This window comes from Lutra lutra, chromosome 9 (genome assembly GCF_902655055.1).
Source record: "Lutra lutra chromosome 9, mLutLut1.2, whole genome shotgun sequence".
In the NCBI taxonomy this organism is placed as follows: domain Eukaryota; kingdom Metazoa; phylum Chordata; class Mammalia; order Carnivora; family Mustelidae; genus Lutra; species Lutra lutra.
Genome location: NC_062286.1, coordinates 115040863 through 115062965, shown reverse-complemented (window position 1 = coordinate 115062965; position 22103 = coordinate 115040863). Strand labels below are relative to the sequence as shown.

The 22103-nt window shown below is 46.5% G+C and overlaps 1 protein-coding gene across 1 annotated transcript in view; it reads left to right on the top strand.

Annotated features, from left to right (window-relative positions):
* Window positions 1-570: 570 nt before the first annotated feature.
* TMC2 (transmembrane channel like 2) overlaps window positions 571-22103 on the top strand; it is a 63603-nt gene continuing 42070 nt past the window's right edge. Inside the window, exons 1-3 of the mRNA XM_047746971.1 lie at window positions 571-604; window positions 13233-13554; window positions 17389-17541. Coding sequence (XP_047602927.1) covers window positions 571-604; window positions 13233-13554; window positions 17389-17541 — 509 coding nt within the window. The remainder of the gene's footprint in view (window positions 605-13232; window positions 13555-17388; window positions 17542-22103) is intronic.

Sequence of the window (22103 nt, the reverse complement as noted above, 5' to 3'; positions counted from 1 at the left end):
GGGGACCCAGGACTCGGCATCAGGACACCAGGTGTAGATTCCTCAAGTGCTGCCCAGACCTACTGATTCGAATGCCCCATGTCAGTCCTGGGAATCTGCATTTTAAACAGAAGCCCCCGTGATTGATTTTCACCAATATCCTAGGATTTCCCTGGTGCCTTGTCCCGATCAGGGACTCAAGGTAGAGGGAAAGAGCCCTGGGAACGCTCCTCAGATCTCCCGGGGCAGGTGGCGTCATGGCTGGGAGGTGAGCTGGCAGCTCCCAGCCCCTCCAGGGCCCCTCCGTGTGTAAGTGATGCCTGAAACGTGAGGCCACACTACCTCTTTGCTGGGGAACCTGAGCGGAGGAGTGTGTGGACGGATTGAAGGGCTGGGAACTCCCCGCCTCTTGCCCGCCTCTCTCCCAACCTTCCCCCTCCTTGGGTTCAGTCTCTAACAAGCCCAGGAGCCCTGGCAGCTGGCGGGGCCCAGAAAGAGAGCCCAGCCACCATGAGGGAGGAAAGGCATCCCCGGTTGAAGGTGTGTGCAGACTAGCAAGCCGTGTGAGCCGTGCCGAGAACCCAGCTGACCATGAGCCGGCAGCTGAAGGGCCTGGGGGAGGAAGGTGAGTGGTCCTCATCTCTGAGGGGAGCACCCACGGGGTTCCTGGGCAGCAGCAGAGGACCAGGCAAAGCAGAGGGGGACTCTCGAGGCACAGGACTGGGCTTGAGTCCAGGGCCTGCCACTTGCTCACTGAGTGACCCCAGTCTGCTTACCCAGCCTCTCTTGGCCTCAGCGCCCATGTTGGGGTTGAGTGGCCGTGACGCTCAGAGCGCACCGGGGCTTTCAGCCTCCTGCTCTCTTGGTTAAAATCACCTTTCCTCAGCAATCCCCGCAGCAGACTTGTCTGTCTGTCTGGGGCAGCAGGATGTGGGACTTTCTGACTTAATGTCTGCTGCGGGGTGTCAGAGCTACGTCAGGACTGGGGATGCTGGTTAGTAAAATAGTCAGGGTCAGGTCCTGGTCTGAGGCAGCAGCCCCCAGCTGAGGGTTCCCACTGTGAAACAAGGGTGACATGGCAGGGGGACTCCCAGAGGTCAGCCATCCCTCACACACCATCTCTTCCAACAGACGGTGGAGCCAGAGGGCGGGCGAGGAGAGGCTCTCCGGGAACAGGTGAGGCGGGATGGTGCTTGAGGCAGTGTGTGTGTGAGATGGGGTGGTGTATTCCCAGTCCAGCCACCACCCAGAGTTCTCTTCCATCCTCCTTCCTCTCTCCCTTCTTCTGTCCCTCCCTCCCTCACATGTAACTAGCCCTGGGGGCGGGTGGTTCAACCTGAGGGGGAGGTCAAGAGAGGGCCTGCCCACAGCCCAGAGTTAGTGACACTGAGTTGAGCCTCCGGAAGCAGTGACCATTCATCAGCCTGGGGGGCAGGGAAGCTGGTGGGGCCAGGACTCACACCCAGGCCACAGGACTCCAGACGGCACACTCTTCACCTCCACAAAGCACCTGCAGGAGTGGGGCTAGGCCACCTTCCCATTAGGAATGTGGCCATGGCTCTTCTGTGAAGCAGAGAGGGATTTACCTCTCTGAGGTAAAGTGGGGAGACCCCAGACAGTGGGCCCACTTGCTCCAGGAGGAGCTAGAGGAAGTCATATGCAGGAGACAAGACCCTCCACTGCCATGAGGTAGGCAGAAGCCATACCCACAGGTCAGGCCATCCTACACTTCAAGTCCTGAGACAGGATGGAGATAGGATGCCATTTTCTCCTTCTTGACTCACAGGCAGGGCCTGCACACCCACCAGTAAGTGAGGGAGCAGACTCTCAGGAAAGAATGGACTTCCGAGATGGGGGTGGAAGAGAGTCCCCCTGGACAATTCCGAGGGGGAGGGACTTGTCCAGCCCTGACTCAGGCACACTGAGGTATGTGGGGGAGCTGACGAGGATCAGCCCTCCTCTGCCAAGCCCTTCCCTCTTGTCAATCACTGCTCCCCCACTGCCAGGGGACTGAGTCCCTGCTGAGGCAGGTCTGTGACAGAGGGGGAGACCCAGGAGCAAGACTGGTGGAAAAGCCAGGATCCTGGGCAGGAAGAAGGCCCACAGGGAGGCACCCCTGGCATCTCAATACCCCCTCCTACCCCCAGAACTGCCCCTCAGCCATGTCTGTCCTCCCCACTGCACCCACCATCCCATCATTCTTTCCCTCCAGACATGGGGACGAGCGTTCAAAAATGTGCCTGAGTGTGACTGGATGAGAAAACCCTTCCTCATGGGAGGGTTGGTGCTCTTGGTGACAGTGTCTAGACATAGGACGCTCAGATCTGGTTCTCCACATTCCATTCTCCTTGTAGTCCTCCAGTTGCTGTCCCTTCTGGACCCAACCTCTCTCCCCTCTGCCCCAGCCAAAGATGCTACTCTTGGGGGGTCACCTGTGGGCACATGGTCCTTTAAGCAGGACTGAAATGGAAAGTCATTCTGCCTAAAATACAAACCTTTTCTTCCTGAAATATGCCACTCACAGCCCCACCCTTAACGAAAGAAGAATTTTCATTTAGGGGTCCAGATAGTCAAGGAATACAGCAAAGCTAAATATTGGGAATCCACTAAATGAACTGAAACCCAATTACATAAAGATTTCCATTTTAAATCTCCTCTGGAGTCACCTCTGAGGGGACCTGATAGTGTATTCCTTCAGCTTATGGTCTACAAGGAGGAAAAAAAAAAAGTCTGAGAATACAAAGTTATTTTCTTTTTTTTTAATTTTATTTTTTATAAACATATATTTTATATAATATAATTATATTATAAACATATATTTTTATAAACATATAATATATTTTTATAAACATATAATATATTTTTATCCCCAGGGGTACAGGTCTGTGAATCGCCAGGTTTACACACTTCACAGCACTCACCATAGCACATACCCTCCCTGATGTCCCAACCCCCCTCCCCCATCAACCCTCAGTTTGTTTTGTGAGATTAAGAGTCACTTATGGGGGCGCCTGGGTGGCTCAGTGGGTTAAAGCCTCTGCCTTCGGCTCAGGTCATGATCCCAGGGTCCTGGGATCGAGCCCCGCATCGGGCTCTCTGCTCAGCAGGAAGCCTGCTTCCCTTCCTCTCTCTCTGGCTGCCTCTCTACCTACCTGTGATCTCTGTCTGTCAAAAAAAAAAAAAAAAAAAGAGTCACTTATGGTTTGTCTCCCTCCCAATCCCATCTTGCTTCATTTACTCTTCTCCTACCCCCTTAACCCCCCATGTTGCATCTCCTCTCCCTCATATCAGGGAGATCATATGATAGTTGTCTTTCTCCGACTGACTTATTTCGCTAAGCATGATACCCTCTAGTTCCATCCATGTCGTTGCAAATGGCAAGATTTCATTTCTTTTGATGGCTGCATAGTATTCCATTGTGTATATATACCACATCTTCTTTGTCCATTCGTCTGTTGATGGACATCTAGGTTCTTTCCATAGTTTGGCTATTGTAGACATTGCTGCTATAAACATTCGGGTGCATGTGCCCCTTCGGATCACTACATTTGTATCTTTAGGGTAAATACCCAGCAGTGCAATTGCACAAAGTTATTTTCTCAAAATAATTACAATTCGTTATTCTACTAGTTGACAAAAAGGGTCAGAACTCTTCCTCCTTCCAGACCATTTGCTAAATGTACTTAACAGGTTAAAATCACCTAGTTGGAGGGTGAGCCAGATCCATTGGGCCTTCCAGCTTCTCCTCAGCCTATTTTCACCTTAGGTCATGTGCGTACACATGAGGAGGCCTATGACGTGTGAGGGAGAGTGTGCTGGACTTGGAGGTCTTCCTAATGGAGCAGCTGCTTTCCTGGCTCCTAAATTATTCATTACATGGAGTCCATGGAAAACTGGCTGCAAAGAAAAAAAAAACTAAAAAAATAGCTCATTTTCTGTTGCTCTCCAAGTTCCATATGAATTGCGTTCAGATGGGAAATAAGATTAAAACGGAAATCACAGCGTATAAAAAATGCATGAACCCCCAACTTCTACCTACAGTGTTTGAAAGAACGCCTGATACAGATCATTACCAAAAAGAAGACCATTTGTTAGCTGATTGAGAACACACAGTGCTCAGAAGAAGACGCAGACAGATGTTGACATTCTTACCCAGTTCTTCCAAGCAATATGGTGTCAGTAGTGTATGTGGGCCTAGGAGATCCTTCTCCTTCACCTCTTGCACACACTCTTTGCTCTTCTGTCCTCTCTCTCAATTCTAGAACTTTCCTAGGGGTCACAGCAGCAGGGACACACACTTTCTCACACTTGCTCCTCGGTCTTTGGAGGGAGTGGATTTGTTTCTGTCTCCATCCCTCCTCCAAGATGGGGGCTGAAGCCTTCCAGAGCCATGGGGAAGAACATCTAGGGGACAAACCCACCTCTCATTAGCTGACACTGACCAGCTTCCTAACTTGGATGAGTTCTCATTATACTCAAATAATCCTGCTTTACATTTTCTGACTGAGACCAGGGCTGGTGTGGGCCAAGAAAACCTGTCCCCGCCTCCCCACCCCCGACCCCACCACACTCACACACACAATCATCTCTCTTTCCATCCATAAACAGCACTCACTGCTTTTCAATGTGCTTACGACCAGTTAGCTCAAGCAGTAATTGCCCCAATTAGAACCGAACCCCAGAGATTGTTAATGGTGGAGTCAGACCCTTGCTTGGTGTCCTTTTGTGCGTTCACAGTGGGTGAAGCAGCCACAGCAAACACACTCGCACTTGTTGGGGGCAGGGCGGGCGTTTCTCTGCAGTGACTGGGAGCTGGTGTCCATGTTCCACGACAGCCTCTGCCGTGTTGTTAGCATGATCCTTGGGTGCAGACCACATCCTGCAAAACAGGCTGCACTATCACACCCTCACCCTCCAGATTTCAACCCAGCAGCCCCACCAGTATAGCTCTCTGGGCGACCTCCCCTTAGCACAGTCCCCATCCCCAGCTACCGGATCCCACCTGAGACTCAGCTCTGCATTGTTCACCCCTATCTCCGACCTCTTGCATTTCCACTGGAGCCCCTCAGTCCCCTGTTTCCTCTGCCTAGAATCCCCTCACCCTGCTAGCAACACCCTCCTCCCCTTCTTCTCTTGGCAAACTCCTGTTCATCTTCAGCAATCAGAGTAAACATCTGTTCCAATTATACCCTGTCCCACTCTCTCTGTATTCCCGTGGCTTTTTTTTTTCATCCACCATTTGTTCCCTCTTTTTAAAAACAAAAATATGTGCATCTGAGTTATTATCAAAAACTGGCTTCCTAAGTATCACCAACCCAGCTTATCGATAATACAAAGCTGCCTTGTTGCTTACAGCAGGCAAGGTCTCAGAAAGGGGAAGGTAAGGTCAGAATTTCTTGAAAATCGAGAGTTTGATTTAAGGCAGGACTTCCAAAGTGGGGGGCTTGACTGGGATTGGGTAAGAATTACCGTACAACAGTCTACAATAAACAGCAAGGCCAGGGTTTTGAGGCAAAGCATTCAAGGAAACTTAGGGTGGCAAATTGTCTGTGATGCTTTCCATTGAAGAGCTGATGAGTCTTTGGGGAAATCCTGCAATGACCAGTCAAGCCACTTGCCTGGGCAGGAGACTCCTGGAAAAATAAAGTCATGCCAATGAAGACAGAGATATAGCACAAAGTCCATCTTAATGAAGACACGATGGTGTAGGTTGGGTTCTCCGTGTCTGGGATGAATGTGGGATAGATGGTTTCAGTTCTCAGTTGGTCTTTGAGGTCATTATTTAGCCCAGACTGAAGAATGCCAATCCAGATCTTCACCACTGTTTGAGGAATCCTAACTGAATGTCAGTTAGGATAACTGTTTGGAATTCCAGATTTCTGGGGGAAATTGTTTCAACCTGTGTGTGAAGTTTTCCGGCTCCTTCTTCTGAATGACCCTTTGCTGAATCATTTGACACACAGCAGCTGTACAACAGCATTGAAAACCCTGGAGATCACCCGTCTGAATTTTGGTACACAGACAGATGTGAAGAGGATTATGACCGGACTTTTTATGGTTCCGTTTTCCGCCAGGAGCCAAGAATGTCCAGACTAAATAAAAGAACAAAACTCCTGCCCAATCAGAAAAGTCCATAGAACCAAAGGCCAACATATATCTAAAGCAGCTCTGTTCTAGGGGCATCTGACTGGCTCAGTGAGAGGAACCTGGGACTCTTGATCCCAGGGTCATGAGTTTAAGCCCCACATTGGGTGTAGAGATTACTTAAATAAATAAAACTTGAAAAAATAAGGCAGCTCCATTCTAAGCCATCACCTGTCTAATTTCATAAACCTCTCAGGATATGTGTTCTTGATGGTATTGTCCACTTACCCGCTATTCTCTTAATCATAACATATAAGATTCACTTCACTCTCCAGACGTCTTGTAACGTGCGGAAATGCAAGTCCTGAATTTCACAGTTCTCCTAGAGTAGTTAGGGAATCAGGGCACACTTTTTCTCCTTCCATTAAACTATTTATCCTGTTTTCCTAAAGGACAAACTAATGGTCCAAAATAGATCCTGGGAGATGTCACAGGCTATCCTGAGAATAGGTATCAACATATTAATGTTAATTAATTATTTAGTATTAATTATTACTTTTTACCAAAGTAATAATTTCCTGTCTGACTTGTGAGTAACTGTAGACTTCTGTACCAGATCCAATACCAGTCACTGGGGACCACAGAGTGATCTGGTTTTGGCTAAAATACTCCTTTGCAAAGGAGTATTGTGAAGTAATGCTGTAATCTTTTGGCACTGTTCATCAAGAGTAGTTTGGTGTAGTGAATTTTCTAGTATGGAGATCATTAGGTGGGACTAAAGGAAAAGAAGAGTAACATGTCTTACTTGTAGATCTGTGAAAGTGAGATGGTGTCCAAAAATATACCCTGATCTCCTCCCAAATTCTCTTTCGGTGAAAGTTCAAAGTTGTGACATCTCTGTCAATTTTTGACAAATACATCTCTGTATTTGACAATACATCTCTGAAGTATTGCTTCAGAGAGTCAAGACCCTCCTAGGAAGTGATGGGAGTTTTAGATTTCTCACCAGCTGGCCTGCTGTGGGATTTCTCATCTAATACATCGCCCAAAGGTGGGGTCCAGTTACTCAGGAAACCAACTGATTTCTTACAAGAAACTGGAACCAAAGAAAGCTGACTGGGAAATAAGTACTTTAGTCAGTTCATGAATGAATTGTAACTGGGTATTGGATTCATACCAAGGAGGGATTAAGGATGAAAAGAGCAATATTAGAAATAGAGGCTTATTAGTAACACAATTAAAAATAACCTTAAGTAGGGGAGCCTGGGTGGCTCAGTGGGTTAAAGCCTCTGCCTTCGGCTCAGGCCATGATCCCAGAGTCCTGGAATTGAGCCCCGCATCAGGATCTCTGCTCAGCAGGTAGCCTGCTTCCCTTCTTCTCTCTCTGCCTGCCTCTCTGCCTAGTTGTGATCTCTGTCTGTCAAATAAGTAAATAAAAATCTTTATTTTAAAACAAGTAATCTTTAAAAAAATAAATAAATAACCTTAAGTTAGTGCAGGATAGAATTAGATTAAAGACTAGAAAACAGAAGAATACAGGTTACAAAGTGACAATCTGTGGTCTTGTTCCAGTGGATTTTGAGCACAGCTTTCTATATCCAAAGACTGTCTGCTTTAACCCTCAAACCAAGGTCACCAGTAGGGATGGATGGTCTTCCGGTAATTTGAGGATGGTGATGTCTTTTCAGTTGAAGGACATGAATCCAAGAATCAATCCCTTTGACAGTTATACTACTGTGCTAGTTAGCAGTACCCACTAGAGTCCTTCCTGTCGGGGTTCCAAGACGGTCCGGTGGTTGAAGACAAAAACACTGGTCTACAGTTGAGGTTTCAAGGAACTTTCAGGATACAACATGTAACATCCGTAAGTGAGAGACTTAAAATGGCAATGGTAACTTATTACCGATAACTTTCAAAAGTGAAATGTTATTCATAGCAATAGTGAAACTGACAAGGAAATTTGGTCATTCCTATAGGATGCAAAACAAACATTAATAAGGCAATCTGAAAGTTTTGGGCAAAATGCTTTTAATGATTAAACATGTTTTTACAGACAAGGAACATTATCTCTGACTTACAAAGATGGTTTAACCTAGTCTTTACGGAGAAAAATATCTTGAGGTATAATATATAATTAGATAAAGACATATATGCAATATAACAAGAATATAACAAACATATAAGAAAAAGAGATCAAGAATATTAAGTAAAGAGATTCAGCGAGTCCAGAGTAGGTCCTAAGCATGTGTGGTTTTTTTCAGAGAAAGAGTGAGCGAGGGGAGGGGCAGAGGGAGAGAGAGAGAGAGAGGTTCTCAAAGAGGCTTTATGCTCAGTGCAGAGGCTGACATGGGGCTCAATCCCAGGACCCCAAGATCATGACCTGAGCCAAAATCAAGAGTCACACACTAAACCGACTGAGCCACCCAGGCTCCTCTAAGCATGTATATTTTAATAAAACTCCATAGGTAAATCTGATCAGTATTTCCAGCTGAAAAGCACTGGCCTAAAAGATGCCAGATTCAAATTAAAGACTTGATACCAAGTAAACATTTTAAATGATAACTGAACTTTGATTATTACACTGTTGCCTAACATTAGGCAAAGCACCTTCAGGACTCTGATTAATGGAAACAAGTCATGGACAGCAAGGGCAATGACAAATTTCTAGGAACTGCCCACAGAGCATTCAGTTGCTGAAATATTTAAACATTCGACCTAAACCAACTTAACCTAGAAAAGGCTGAGCCTCTCTTCTGATTTGACAGCTCTTCTCATGAAACTCCAACAGTAACATCAAATAATCCTGATTGTTTCTGGCACCTCTCTTTTTCATAAGGTGGAAGAGGAAGTTTTTGTGATTTTCCAGGACCTTTGGGAAATCTCAAAGATAGTTTTAGACACAAAAGATATCCTAAAAGTTATTTTACTTCATTTTACACTTAGGAGTCAGTCTTGGAAAGAAGAAATCAAAAGTTGTCAGATATGAACACTTAAGATCATGGGGGGACACATGGGTGGCTCCATTGGTTATATGTCTGCCTTTGGCTCAGGTCATGATCTCAGGGTCCTGAGAATGAGTCCTGCATTGGGCTCCTTACTCAGAAGGGAGCCTGCTCTCCCCCTGCTTGTGCTCTCTCTCTCTTTCTCTGTGTCAAATAAATAAATAAAGTTTAAAAAAAAAAAAGTTAAAAAAAAAAAAGATAGGATTGTGGGTGCCTTAGAAACAATATTATATTTGCCTACTCATTTGTTTTATAGGCCAGAATGTAGTCTGTCTTGGTGAATGTTCCATGTGGGCTCAAGAAGAAGGTGTATTCTGTTGTGGTTGGATTAAGTGTTCTAGAAACATCAATTAGATTCAGTTGCTTGACGGTGCTGTTCCGTTTAACTATGTCCTTATTGACTTTGTGCCTGCTGGATCTCTTGATTAGTAACAGAGGGGGCTGGACTCTCCAGCTGTAATCATGGATTTGCCCATTTCTCCCTGCAGTTCTACCAGTTTTCGATGTTCTGTTGTTAGGCGTATGCATATTAAGAAATGTTATGCCTTTCTGGAGAACTGATCTCTTTAACATTATGCAATGTGATGCTCTACGTTTTCCGTGATAATTTTCCCTGCTCTAAAATCTGCTTCGTCTGAAATTAGTACAGTTACTCCAGCTTTCTTTTGGTTTGTGTTAGCATGGCATAGTCTCCTACACCCTTTCCCTTGTAATCTGAATTTTTCTTCCTATTTAAAGTGGATTTCTTGTAGACAGTTTCTTGTTGGGCCTTTTTTGCTATCGACTCTGACAATCTCTTTCTTTAACTGGTGTAGTTAGACCATTGCTGTTAAAGTGATTGTTAATATAGTTGGATTAATATTTGCCATAGTTGATGCTGTTTTCTAATCATTGCCCTTGTTCTTTGTTCCTATTTTTGTCTTCCACTATCCTACCTCTTGTGGTTTTGACTGAGCATTTCATATGATTCCAGCTTTTTAGCATATCAGTTATAGTTTTATAGTTCTTTTTTTTTTTTCACTTTTCTTAGTGGTTTCACTAGAGTTCGCAGTATCGGTTTACAATTAATCCAAGTCCACTTCCAAAGAACACCAGGCCACTCCATGGGTAATGCAAGTGCATTAAAACAGCGTGTTCCCAGTTCCTCCTCCATGGCCCTTGAACACCACTGCCATTCATTTCACTTTTCCATAAGCTACAGTCATCCAATACATGGTTGCTAGCGTTATTTTAAACAAACTCTTATCTGTCGGATCAGTTAAGAATAAGATCTCAGGATGCCTGAGTGGCTCAGTCTGTTAAGCATCTGCTTCGGTCATGATCCAAGGGTCCTGGGATGAAGTACAACATGGGGCTCTTTGTGCAGCTGGGAGCTTGCCTCTCCCTCTGCCTCTCCCCCTGCTTGTGCTCTTTCTCTCTCACTGTCTCTTTCTATCTAATAAATAAATAAATAAATAAATAAATAAATAAATAAATATCTTAAAAAAAAAAGAAAAGAAGAGGAAGAAGAAGTTCTCAGATCTCAGCTTAAAAGTTTCTCCCTTTTGGGGCGCCTGGGTGGCTCAGTTGGTCAAGCATCTGACATTTGATTTCAGCTCAGGTCATGATCTCAGGGTGGTGAGATCAAGCCCTGCCACATCGGGCATGGAGCCTGCTTAAGAGTCTCTCTCTCCCTCTCCCTCTGCCCCTCCCCCTGCCTTGCTTGAAGTCTGGGTCAAGCCCACCCTTGTGCTTCTTGAATCATAGAATTGATCACATTGCCTCTCCACTAACTCAAAATGTGCTGAGGGACAGAATCTTTTCAGTATCATTTGCTGCTCTAGCCTCCGTAGCATCTAATCAATGATCAATAAATGTTTTGGTTTGGGTGAGTGAATTAGCGAATAAAAGGCCTTTGAGTTCTTGGCCAGCTCAGTTGGCCAGGCAGCCAGGCACCCTGTCCATATGAATGTGTCACCAGTATCCTAGTTTGAAACCCAGAAAGAGAACTTGGAGCAGTTTCTCCCTGAACCTCAATGCAAATCCCATTCACAAATCTAGCACGCTCCAGCTTCCATCACACTTGGACAGATGTTATCTCGGTTGGATTTCCCTACCACACTTTGAGATAGGTGCCTATGGACCAGTCCAGTTCCCTGGAAGCAGAGCCTGAGATAGGGATTCTTGAGCATATAATTTTATCAAGGGTGGCTCTCCGGAGGTAAGAAGTGAGGGAAGGAAGTAGGGCAGAGAAGGACAAGAGAAACAAGGATGTGGCCCAGGTGGAGTCTAGCCAAGGCCTGATCCTGCAGGAAGCGCGAGAGCATGAATGAGCCACAGACTTGCCCAGCCTTGACTTACACACTGGATTTTGTGCCTCTGTATCAGTTAGTAATTAGTTATGGGCTGACTTAAGGAGAGGAGTGGACTGTAAATTTCCAGGCATTTTCCAGCAAGATGGTTCCCGTCAACCAAGAAGGGAGAACCTGTGAGCTGTTAGAGCCACCACACACGGCACCTAGGGGAGGACCCAGTGGCCAGGTAATGGGAATCTGGGTAGACCACCACTGGCACTTACTAGATTACCTACAAGAAAGCTGACTCTGAAACAATAAGCAACCTGCCCAGAGTTACCCAGACAAAAACCATCAGAACCAGACGTCAAGCCCAGACGTCCAGACTCTGAATCCCCAGATCCAGCCCCACTTACCATGGACTAATTCTGGTTGCTGTTTGACAGGCTGGCTTGCTTCTCAGAGTATAAAATCTCAAGGGCCAGAGAAGCAGAGAGGAAAGGTCTCTGGGGCCTCCATATTGAACACACAACTTTGAGGGGCTGGATAAGGAGGAGGGTAGAGTTGAGAATTTGGGAACCTGGGACTCCACCTTCCCAGAGTCTACAGCTGCTGCTGGGAATGGCAGGTGGCAAACTTCTCCTCTGTTTTGCCCCAAGTTGGGCCTTTGGCAATGCAGCTGGGGATATCTGTCTGCCCATGGTGGAAAAGGCTGGATGGGGACCCATGTGGGCAATGGGAACGAGTGCCCTACAGAAGACGGTTTCTAGGCACTGCCCACTCGGACGCAGGGGCTCAGAGCACAAGAGTGGCAAGGCAGGCTGGAGACAGGAGGGGAGGGAGCCTTTGCTGAGTATTTCCCACTGGCCAGAACTTTTACTCCTGTTTTTAATTAGCACCCTGCCCCCAATCAAGAAAGGAAATGGGAGCTCCTAGAGCCATTATACAGATGAGGAAACTGAGGTGCAGAAAAGCAGAAAAGAGAAACTGAGGTGCATCTTTTACAGAGATAAAAGAGGGTAGAAATGATCTTTTCAGGCAAACCAGTCTAGCTCGAAACCTGTGTTTTTCCTATAGGCAAAATATATTTTATTTCTGGGTAAAAGTATCAGGGTAATGACATCTGTCCTCAGACGTCAGTCACTGTCCTGTGTTCATTAAGAAGCTAATAGGGTAAGGATGAACATCGCCCATGTTAGAGATGAGCGGAGACTCAGAGAGGTCAAGTGACTTGCTCAAGACACCCAGCTAGTGAGTGGGAGAGAGGTTGGCTATTAATACCAGAACTGTATGATAATTTCCCAGCATTTGATTTGTAAATGCTTATACAAAGAGTTGTAGTTAGCATAGTCATTGGGCAAACTGTTGAGGAGATTTCATACTGTCGATTCCGTTCAACCAGGCCTTTTGTCAATGCCTCGAAGTCATATCAATGCTGGAAGTCATGGTTTACACACACACACACACACACACACACACACACACACACACACACTCAAACGCAAGAGGAGCTCATCAGGCAGCAGCCCCTGGACAAAGGAACCCACCCAGCCCTTCCTGTGCCAGTGGTCCTGCCTTGCCAAACAGAGACCCGTGCTTGGCTGGCCCGGGGGGTCAGGAGATGACTCAGTTCTGACCCCGAGGAGCTACACCCAAAAAGAGGAAAGGCATGTGCCTAGGTTTCTAACCTAAGGTTAAGGCAAGAGTGTGGAAATGCCAGCTGGTCAGAAGAGGGAGACATTAATTCTCACCCCAAACCAGAGTTTCTGGAAGAGGTGGCCTTTGGAGCTAATAAGCTCCAGAAAGCATCTTGGACATCTGATTCCTCACAGGCTGGGGCACTTTCCTGCAGGAGGCCAGTGAGGCCAGAACTGTCCATTTCCTCCCCCTGCAGGTGACAGGTCCGGGAGGAGACCCTCACGGAAGCAGGCTCCCGGAGCTGAGGGTGCTGCAGCAGACAGGCGTGGAGCTCAACCTGGCCAGAAGGAGCGGGCTGCGGGCAGCCCAAGGCCGGGGTCTCCCCGCAGGAAGCAGGCAGAGCGCAGGAGACACGGAGAAGAGCTGGGGGAACAGGGGCGGAGCTCCACAGAGAGGACCTGTGAAGGGAGGAGGAAGAGAGATGGGAGGGCTTCCCTCAAGGAGCAGAGAGCTTCCCCAAAGAAGGAAAAGGAGGTGCCAAGAAAGGAGGAGATGTGGAAGCGGCCAAAGAAACACAGGTATGTTGTGATTCTGATTCAGGTGCCTTTTTTGACTGGCACCCTCCTCTCCTTTGGCCCTTCACCCTGCCCTGATGAAGGGCTGAGGTCCTCTCCATCGGTATAGGAGGGCTGCTTCTGTTCGTCCCTGCCTTGTCCACTGCCCTGGGGCAGAAATGGGATGAGGGTCTTGGTCATTCCAGGCAGATTGGCCCCTGGGCACTCTCAGAGCCAATGCCCCCTGTCTGGCAGGTGTGAGTGGAAGCAATGGCGTGGGTGGGGAGGGTGGGGGTGTGTGACATGGCAGCCAGGTGGGACAAGATCCCAAGTCTCCTGAATTTCAGCTGGTGACTCACCACAGCTCCAGAAGAGGCACTGAGAGACACTAACAAAATTGGATGCAGCAGTCATCGTGGGACTTAAGCACGCCATCTCCCCAGTCTGGACCTGTGTCCTCTTCTGTGATGTGTGGCATTGATCTAGAGGACCGTCGGGGATTCCAACAGCCCTGAAACTTGGGATTTGGGGGGAGGGGGTATTTGTTTTGTTTCCTTTGTCTCATTAGCACTGGCACATGGGGTTCTGTGGACTAAGCCAGCTTATAGAATCAGCAAGTCAGGATTTGGTCCATTCTTTGCTATAAATTTTTTTTTATTAATTTTTTATTTTTTCAGCATAACAGTATTCATTATTTTTGCACCACACCCAGTGCTCCATACAATCCGTGCCCTCTACAATACCCACCACCTGGTGCCCCCAACCTCCCACCCCCCACCCCTTCAAAATTCTCAGATCGTTTTTCAGAGTCCATAGTCTCTCACGGTTCACCTCCCCTTCCAATTTCCCTCAACTCTCTTCTCCTCTCCATCTCCCCTTGTCCTCCATGCTATTTGTTATGCTCCACAAATAAGTGAAACCATATGATAATTGACTCTCTCTGCTTGACTTATTTCACTCAGCATAATCTCTTCCAGTCCCGTCCATGTTGCTACAAAACTTGGGTATTCATCCTTTCTTTTTTCTTTTTCTTTTTTTTTTCAAGCTTTATAAACATATATTTTTATCCCCAGGGGTACAGGTCTGCGAATCGCCAGGTTTACACACTTCACAGCACTCACCATAGCACATACCCTCCCCAATATCCATAACCCCACCCCCCTCTCCCAACCCCCTCCCCCCATCAACCCTCAGTTTGTTTTGTGAGATTAAGAGTCACTTATGGTTTGTCTCCCTCCCAATCCCATCTTGTTTCATTTACTCTTCTCCTACCCCCTTAAACTTTGCTATAAATTTTGATGGAACATCAACTTTTCCTGTCCTTCTTTGACATTACTCACTTCTTGGGATGTTTTAAGAATCCCTCTTGATAATGACTGGGGAGGCTTTCGAAATAGTTGAAGGAATCGGGGTTATGGTGAAAATGGTGTTCCTTCCCACAGGGCTCTAGGCTCTTCCACCGGACCTCTCCGCCTTTACAGAGGGAACTGGGACCCTCAAAAGAGCCCACTGATTTCTTGTCACCATGCCAGCCATCCCTGGCTTGATTGGGGCTTTTTTCTACTGTCTAATGGTCTTTGGACATCAACTAAAGGGGTAAAGGTGCCCTTAGCAATTGAAAGAGAATTTAAAGCAAGCAGATTGGGCCCTGGAGTGTCCTGAACTTTACAGGGAGGCTGCCCTCCCCCTACCCAGAAACAGACTCCCAGTGTCTGGATGGCAGATGCAAAGTAAGGGGTACAGACAGGGGTTCATTCATGTCATTCTCAGCTAAGTGCTGCGACAGGTATAGAGAGATGGAAAAGACTCAGTCCTGTTTCCCAGGTGCTGAGTCTGGCAGGGGAGAGAGGCCTTGGGCAGCAGTCATCACAAGACAAGGCAGAAAACAATAGGATCTGAGAAAGGATTTAACGAAATGCCTTCCTGGGGGGTGCTGGGACATCAGGGTTTCTCCATGGAAAAGGTAAGCTTTTTGGCCGGTCATGGAAGCCCAGGTGACATTTGAACAAGAAATGACTGAAGCCCCCCCACCCCCAGGTTAAGGGAACCCCTGTGGAAAAACTCAAAAGCAGGTAATCATGGGGTGTGTCTGAGGTGTGACAAGACACTCCTGTGCCCGAGTGTTCCCAGAAGTGAAGTGTCGGCCCCTCCTCTCACCTCTGTCCTCTTCTGAGCTCCTCAGAAATTAAGACTCATAGGGGCTCCTGTAAATTGTTCTCTAAGTCGAGCCCACATCCTGGTGTTTCCATTTATGGAACTTGCTAAGAAGCAGCTGGGGCATAGCCTTTTCCTGTGCCCCCTCACCTCGGGGTGGCGGGGGGGCTGCTGTCCCTCCCAGAGTCACTTGGTCTGCGAGTGAAGGACAGCGTGAGAAGCACACACAAGAACTAAGATTTTGTGGCAGCTGAACACATCATCTTGTCTGTGAGATGCTGAGGCTCCTCACGTGGGGAGAAGGGTTCCTCACCTGGGGAGAAGGATTCCGGCTGGATGCTCCCTCCCCTTGTGCTGTCCAGTACCATCCCTGTCAGCCCTGTGCTGAGCCCTTGAACTGTGGCCCACGCAGACCAAGACACTGAATTTCTAATTTCCTTTCATTCTAATTCAGTGTTATTACTACCGAGTTAACACAAGAGTTAGTGAATTTACTTAACCCGGAGAGACAGCTGTAGCTTTGAAATCAATTTAACTTTGAAGCCGGCGCATTTCAAATCTCTAAAAAATAAAAGGCAAACTGCTTTTGTCAATGCAGATGCAAATGTCAAAGGGAAATGGCATTTGGCTACTCGAGTCATTTGTTGGGAAACTTCTAAGTATGTCTGAAACAACCTGGGTATGTAAATTCACCTTTTCAACGACAAATTTTCTGAAATCCAGATATGGATGAAATATGTTCAAGGAAAATTTAACGTCTGAATTGATATGCACAACAGTTGTGGGATGAACACCAGATTTTGAAGACAGTACAAGAAGAATATAAAATTTCTCATTAATAATTTTTTATATTGGTTACATGTTAAAATAACAATTTTTGACATATAGGAGTCAATGAAATGTATTATTAAAACTAGCTTGCCCGGGGCGCCTGGGTGGCTCAGTGGGTTAAGCCGCTGCCTTCGGCTCGGGTCATGATCTCAGGGTCCTGGGATCGAGTCCCGCATCGGGCTCTCTGCTCAGCAGGGAGCCTGCTTCCCTCTCTCTCTGCCTGCCTCTCTGTCTACTTGTAATCTCTCTCTGTCAAATAAATAAATAAAATCTTTTAAAAAAAAAACTAGCTTGCCCACCTCCTTTTGCCATTTTTTTTTTTAGAGATTTTACTTATTTGAGAGAGAGAGAGAGAGAGTGAGAAAGAGTGAGCATGAGCAGGGTGAGAGGCAGAGGGAGAAGCAGACTCCCTGTTGAGCAGGGAGCTCGATGGGGAGCTCAATCCCAGGACTCTGGGACCATGACCTGAGCCAAAGGCAGATGCTGAACAAATGAGCCCCCCAGGCGCCCCTTGTCATTTTAGTATGGTTCCTAGAAAATTTAAAATTACAACACGTGGCTCAGGTTACGTTTCTGTTGAGCAGCACTGTGCTCAAGTGTGGTGGGTGGGGAGGACTCAGAGAAATGGAGTCGGGGGAGGCAACCCTCTTGGTGTTTTGGGCTACAGGACAGAGCATGGCCTCTTCTGATGGGCAGTGGGAGTCACTGAGGGCTTCTGCTCAGGCGCAGTCCTCTGAGGGGTGATCAGCGCTGGGAAGGCCAGGGAACACAGCCCACCTGCCTTGCCTGTGGGTTCCTCTCCGTTCCACAGAGCACCTGAAGACACTTGCCAACTTTTCACTCTCCCCTGCTCTGCCCGGCTCTGCCTTCCAGATCACCCTCCTTGGCCTCCCGTGCCTCTGGAATGGAGTCTCTCTCAGAGGAGGAACTGGCCCGGATCCTGGAGCAGGTGGAAGACAAGAAGAAGCTCATCGCCACCATGCGGAACAAGCCCTGGCCCATGGCGAAAAAGCTCAGAGAGCTCAGGTGAGCCAGGGGTGGTCAACCGGGGCCTCTGGAAGTCCAAAGGGCGCAAGTCCTTCCCATGGGCCCCAAACCCCTTCCCCCTGTCCGCCGCAAGAGGACTTGAGAGGAAGTGGGATTCACTCTCCCACTCTGCTTTGGTCCCTCTGCTCCCCAGCACAAGCACAGTGCCTGAGTGGGGTCTGTTAGAGCCCAGACAAACAGGAGTCGTTACTGCGAACAGAGGGCCTGCGGTTGGCCAGCACCAAGCAGGATCTGGGGGGCGAGATGAGGATCATGGTGCTCTGGCCTAGAGCCAACCCTGCCACTCTGCCTGATGTTTCTTCTGTCCCGTACCCCTTCACCTTCATGGCGAAGGTTCCTGCGCCTTCCTCACAACCCAACATAGACATGCCTTCGTTGGGGGGCTCTCTATGAACTTCCTCTGCCTCTGCAAGGTCAGAACTCCCTTCATGTTCCTTAGGCACCCAGAACCTCTCCAGGTGTAGCACACTCCCACTTACATGTGGGGAGCAGGAACTGGGTCTGTCTCAGCTACTCCTGCAGCCTGAGGGACTGACCCCGGGTCAAGCTCACCAGCATGTTCCATGAATATTGTTCCGGCCTCCTCAGGCCCCAGCCCCTGACTCCTGTTTCCAGCTGGCCCTTCTCTGGCTTCCATACAAAGGCCAGCACGCCACACACGTTATGAGCCTCATGTCTCCTAAGGGCGAGAGTCACATTGCTTAACTTCTGGTTTTCTACTTAAAAAAAAAAAACAAAAAACCATCCAACATTACCATTTCCCCCCACAAGTACTCTCTTGGCTTTTCTGCTGCAGGGCTGGGCAGGGAATGCTCCCTCTCCCTTTCCCTCTTTGTGAAGCCCTTTTCCCTGGCTCCTCTCACACGTGCGTTTCCCAGCGGCTCAAGTCAAATGCCTCATCCTCTATTGGGTAGAACAATCTGGCAGCTGTATTTGGACACATTGGGATTCACGGTTTGCCCCTCCGAGAGGCACCGCCCAGATGCTAGTTGCACAAACACAGGTCGGGCTTCTGGTGAACAGAGCTTACTCCATGCCAGCAAATGACCACATTGTGTCCTACACAGTTGTGGGAAGAAAGGTGTCCCTGCGGTGCCCACCAGCCAGTGTGTCCCAACAGGACCTCTGGGAATGATGGGAGTGCTCTAAATCTGTACTAATACTCCTGCCACCAGCTATAGGTGGCCAGTAAGCTCTTGGAGAGTAACGAGTGTGACTGAGACACGGATTTGGGGGTTTTATTTTAATTTATTTAAATTAAATCATCCCCTGTGGCTGGTGGCTACAGTTCCAGCGACAGGGATAGCTCTCATCGGTGGCTGTCTTCCCACTTAGCCTCTTTTCCTGAGACTCTTCTCCCTAGTCCCTCAGGGCCAGGTTCTTCTTCCTGCAGGGGGGCACAGAACAGCCATCTGTCACCCTCACAGGACCTCACCCCCACTCAGGTGTCACCTGAACACATCTTTTATTAACAGTGGAAAAAGAGCAACCAAGGTGCTTATGGAAATGAGATCTCCAGGCAGCTGGAAGTCACGGGGACTGGGAGATTTCCTGAGGGCTGTCTAGCTGCCTGGAGGAGAAGTGTGACATCTCCTCCAGCCAGAGGACAGAGCTTCTGCTCTTGGGATGGGTGACAAATGGCTAAAGCGTGGGGAAAGGCCCATGTGTTTCTCCTTGGAGCAGGGATCTTCAGCCAATGTTGGCCTTCTTCCCTCTTCCCTCTCCCAAGACTCCTTATCTCAGGCTCAAGTCCAAGGCCAGAGAGCCTCTGAGTCTCCAAGCAAGCTGGTGCCTCTGCCTTGATCTTTGCTTTCTGCCAGCCCACCTGGCTAATTCCCACATATCCTGCAAGACTGGGGCCAAGTGTCCCCTCTGCAGGGACACTCCCATTCTTTCTCAGCAGTAATGAAGAGTTCCTACCCAGTCTTGAATGCCAAAAGGGGCCAAATGAGGAGCATGGACTGCCATCTGGAAGGAACCAGACAGTATCCTTTCCTTTTCACCCAAAGTCAGAGGATGCCTGTTAAAGCAGAAGATTTAAACAAGATCCAGAGTTTTATAATATCCAAAGTGTCCAGGCTTCAACTGAAAATCACTCATCATACCAAAAACTAGGATGATCTCAAGCTGAATGATAAAAGACAACTAAAGATGCTAACACCAAGATGACATAGATGCTACAATTATCTGGCAAAATTTTTAAAGAAACCACCATAAAAGTGTTTCACTGAGCAATTATGAGGACATGAAACTAATGAAGAAGTAGAAAATCTAAGAAAAGAAATAGAAGATGTAAAGAAAAACAACTAGAAATTTTAGAAGTAAAAAATAGAACAACTGAAATTTTTAAAAAATGAATGAGCGGTCTCAACAGCAGAATGGAGAACACAAAGAATCAATGAAATTGAAGTTAGAACAAGAGAAATTACCCAATCTAAACAATACAGAGAAAATAATCTGGGGGGGGAATGAACAGAACCTCAGGGACATGTGGGACTACAATAAATGTTCTAACATTAGTGTTTCTTCCATATCCCTTGCCCTGGGTATGAGAGGGTCAGGGGGAGGAGTCCCAGAAAAGAGAAGAGAGAGGGTGGGGCTGAAAAAAAACCTTCAAAGAAATAATGACTAAAAATTTTCAAATTTGGCAAAACTTACAGACTCAAGAAAATGAAAGAAACCCTACAAGGAATGAACCCAAAGTAATCCATGTCAAGACACATAATAGTCAAACTTCTTACCAGCAGTCAGAGAGAAACAATGCATTACCTATAGGGGAAAACAATTAGAATGAAAGCAAATTTCTTATCAGAAGCCCTGGAGGACAGAGGAAGGTGACACAATTTTTCAAGTGCTATATAAAAGAATTGTTAGCCCAGAATTCTATAGCCAGCAAAAATATCCTTTAAGAAGAAGAAGAAGAAATCGGGACACCTGACTTTGCTCAAGCTGTGATCTGAGGGTCCTGGGATCAAGCCCTGCACCGAGCCCCAGATTCAGTGGTGAATCTGCTTACCCTCCATCCCTCCCCCTGCTCATGTTCTCTCTCTCTCTCTCTCTCAAATAAATAAATAAAATATTTCTTTTAAAGTAAAAAGAAATCAAGACATTCTCAGATGAAGGAAACATAAAAGAATTTGTTACCAGCAAACCAACCCTAAAAGAATGGCTAAATTCTCTAAATAAAAAAGAAATGATAAAACAAAGACTCTTGGAACATCAGGAAGGAAGAACATGGTAAGAGCTAAAATATTGGAAACTGTCATAGATTTTCCTTCTCCCCATGAGTATTTAAAATTATGTTTAACAGTTGAAGAAAAAATTATAACAACATTTAATGTAGTTCTCAATGAATGTAGAGAAAATATTTAAGACAATTATAAATGAGAGGATAAAGGGACATAAGGAACACACATCTTACATTACATATTACATTATACAGTAATATGTAGTAATACTTAGAGCAACTACTGAAAAGACCATACAAAGAGATAACACTGAAAAGTATCACAGATAAACCAAAATGGAATTCTAAAAAATGTTGAAGTAACTTTCAGGAAAAAGGATTATAGAAATGAAAAACAGAAAGAATAAACAAACAAAAGTAAAACAGTAGGTTTAAATCTTTTTTTTTTAAGATTTTATTTATTAATTTGACAGAGAGATAGAGATCACAAGTAGGCAGAGAGGCAGGCAGAGAGAGAGAGAGGGAAGCAGGCTCCCTGCTGAGCAGAAAGCCTGATACAGGGCTCATTCCCGGACCCTGAGATCGTGACCTGAGCCAAAGGTAGAGGTTTAACCCACTGAGCCTCCCACGTGCCCCATTAGGTTTAAATCTTAACATATCAATAACTATATAAATGTAAGTTGTCTAAATATACCAGTTAAAAGACAGACTGGCAGAGTAATTTTAAAAATGACTTAACTGCATACAGTCTGTAAGAAACTCACTTTATTTTTTTTAAGATTTTATTTATTTATTTATTTATTTGACAGAGATAGACACAGAGAAAGAGGGAACACAAGCAGGGGAAATGGGAGAGGGAGAAGCAGGCTCCCCACTGAGGAGGGAGCCTGACACAGGACTCGATCCCAGGACCCTGGGATCATGACCTGAGCTGAAGGCAGACACCTAACCAACTGAGCCACCCAGGCATCCCAAGAAATTCACTTTAAATATGATGATATATATAGGTTGAGTGTATAAAGATGACCAAAAAATATATGCCATGCAAACGTTAACCAAAATAAAGTAGTAGATGGGGCAGTGTAAACATCAAATAAAGTCAACTTCAGAGTAAAGGAAATTAACAGGGACAGAAAGGAATATTATAGAGTGATAAAAGTGTCAATCCATTAAGACAAAAACATAGCAAACCTAAATGTGTGAGCACCAAGTGGTTTGGGTTCTGCAGTGCAGTATCTAGGGATGTGTAAACTTAGCAGTTTAAAATAGTAATGAACATGTACTGCCTTCTATTGGCCAGGAGTTCAGGAGCAGCTTAATGGGGCAGTTCCATCTTGGAGTCTCTCATAAGGTT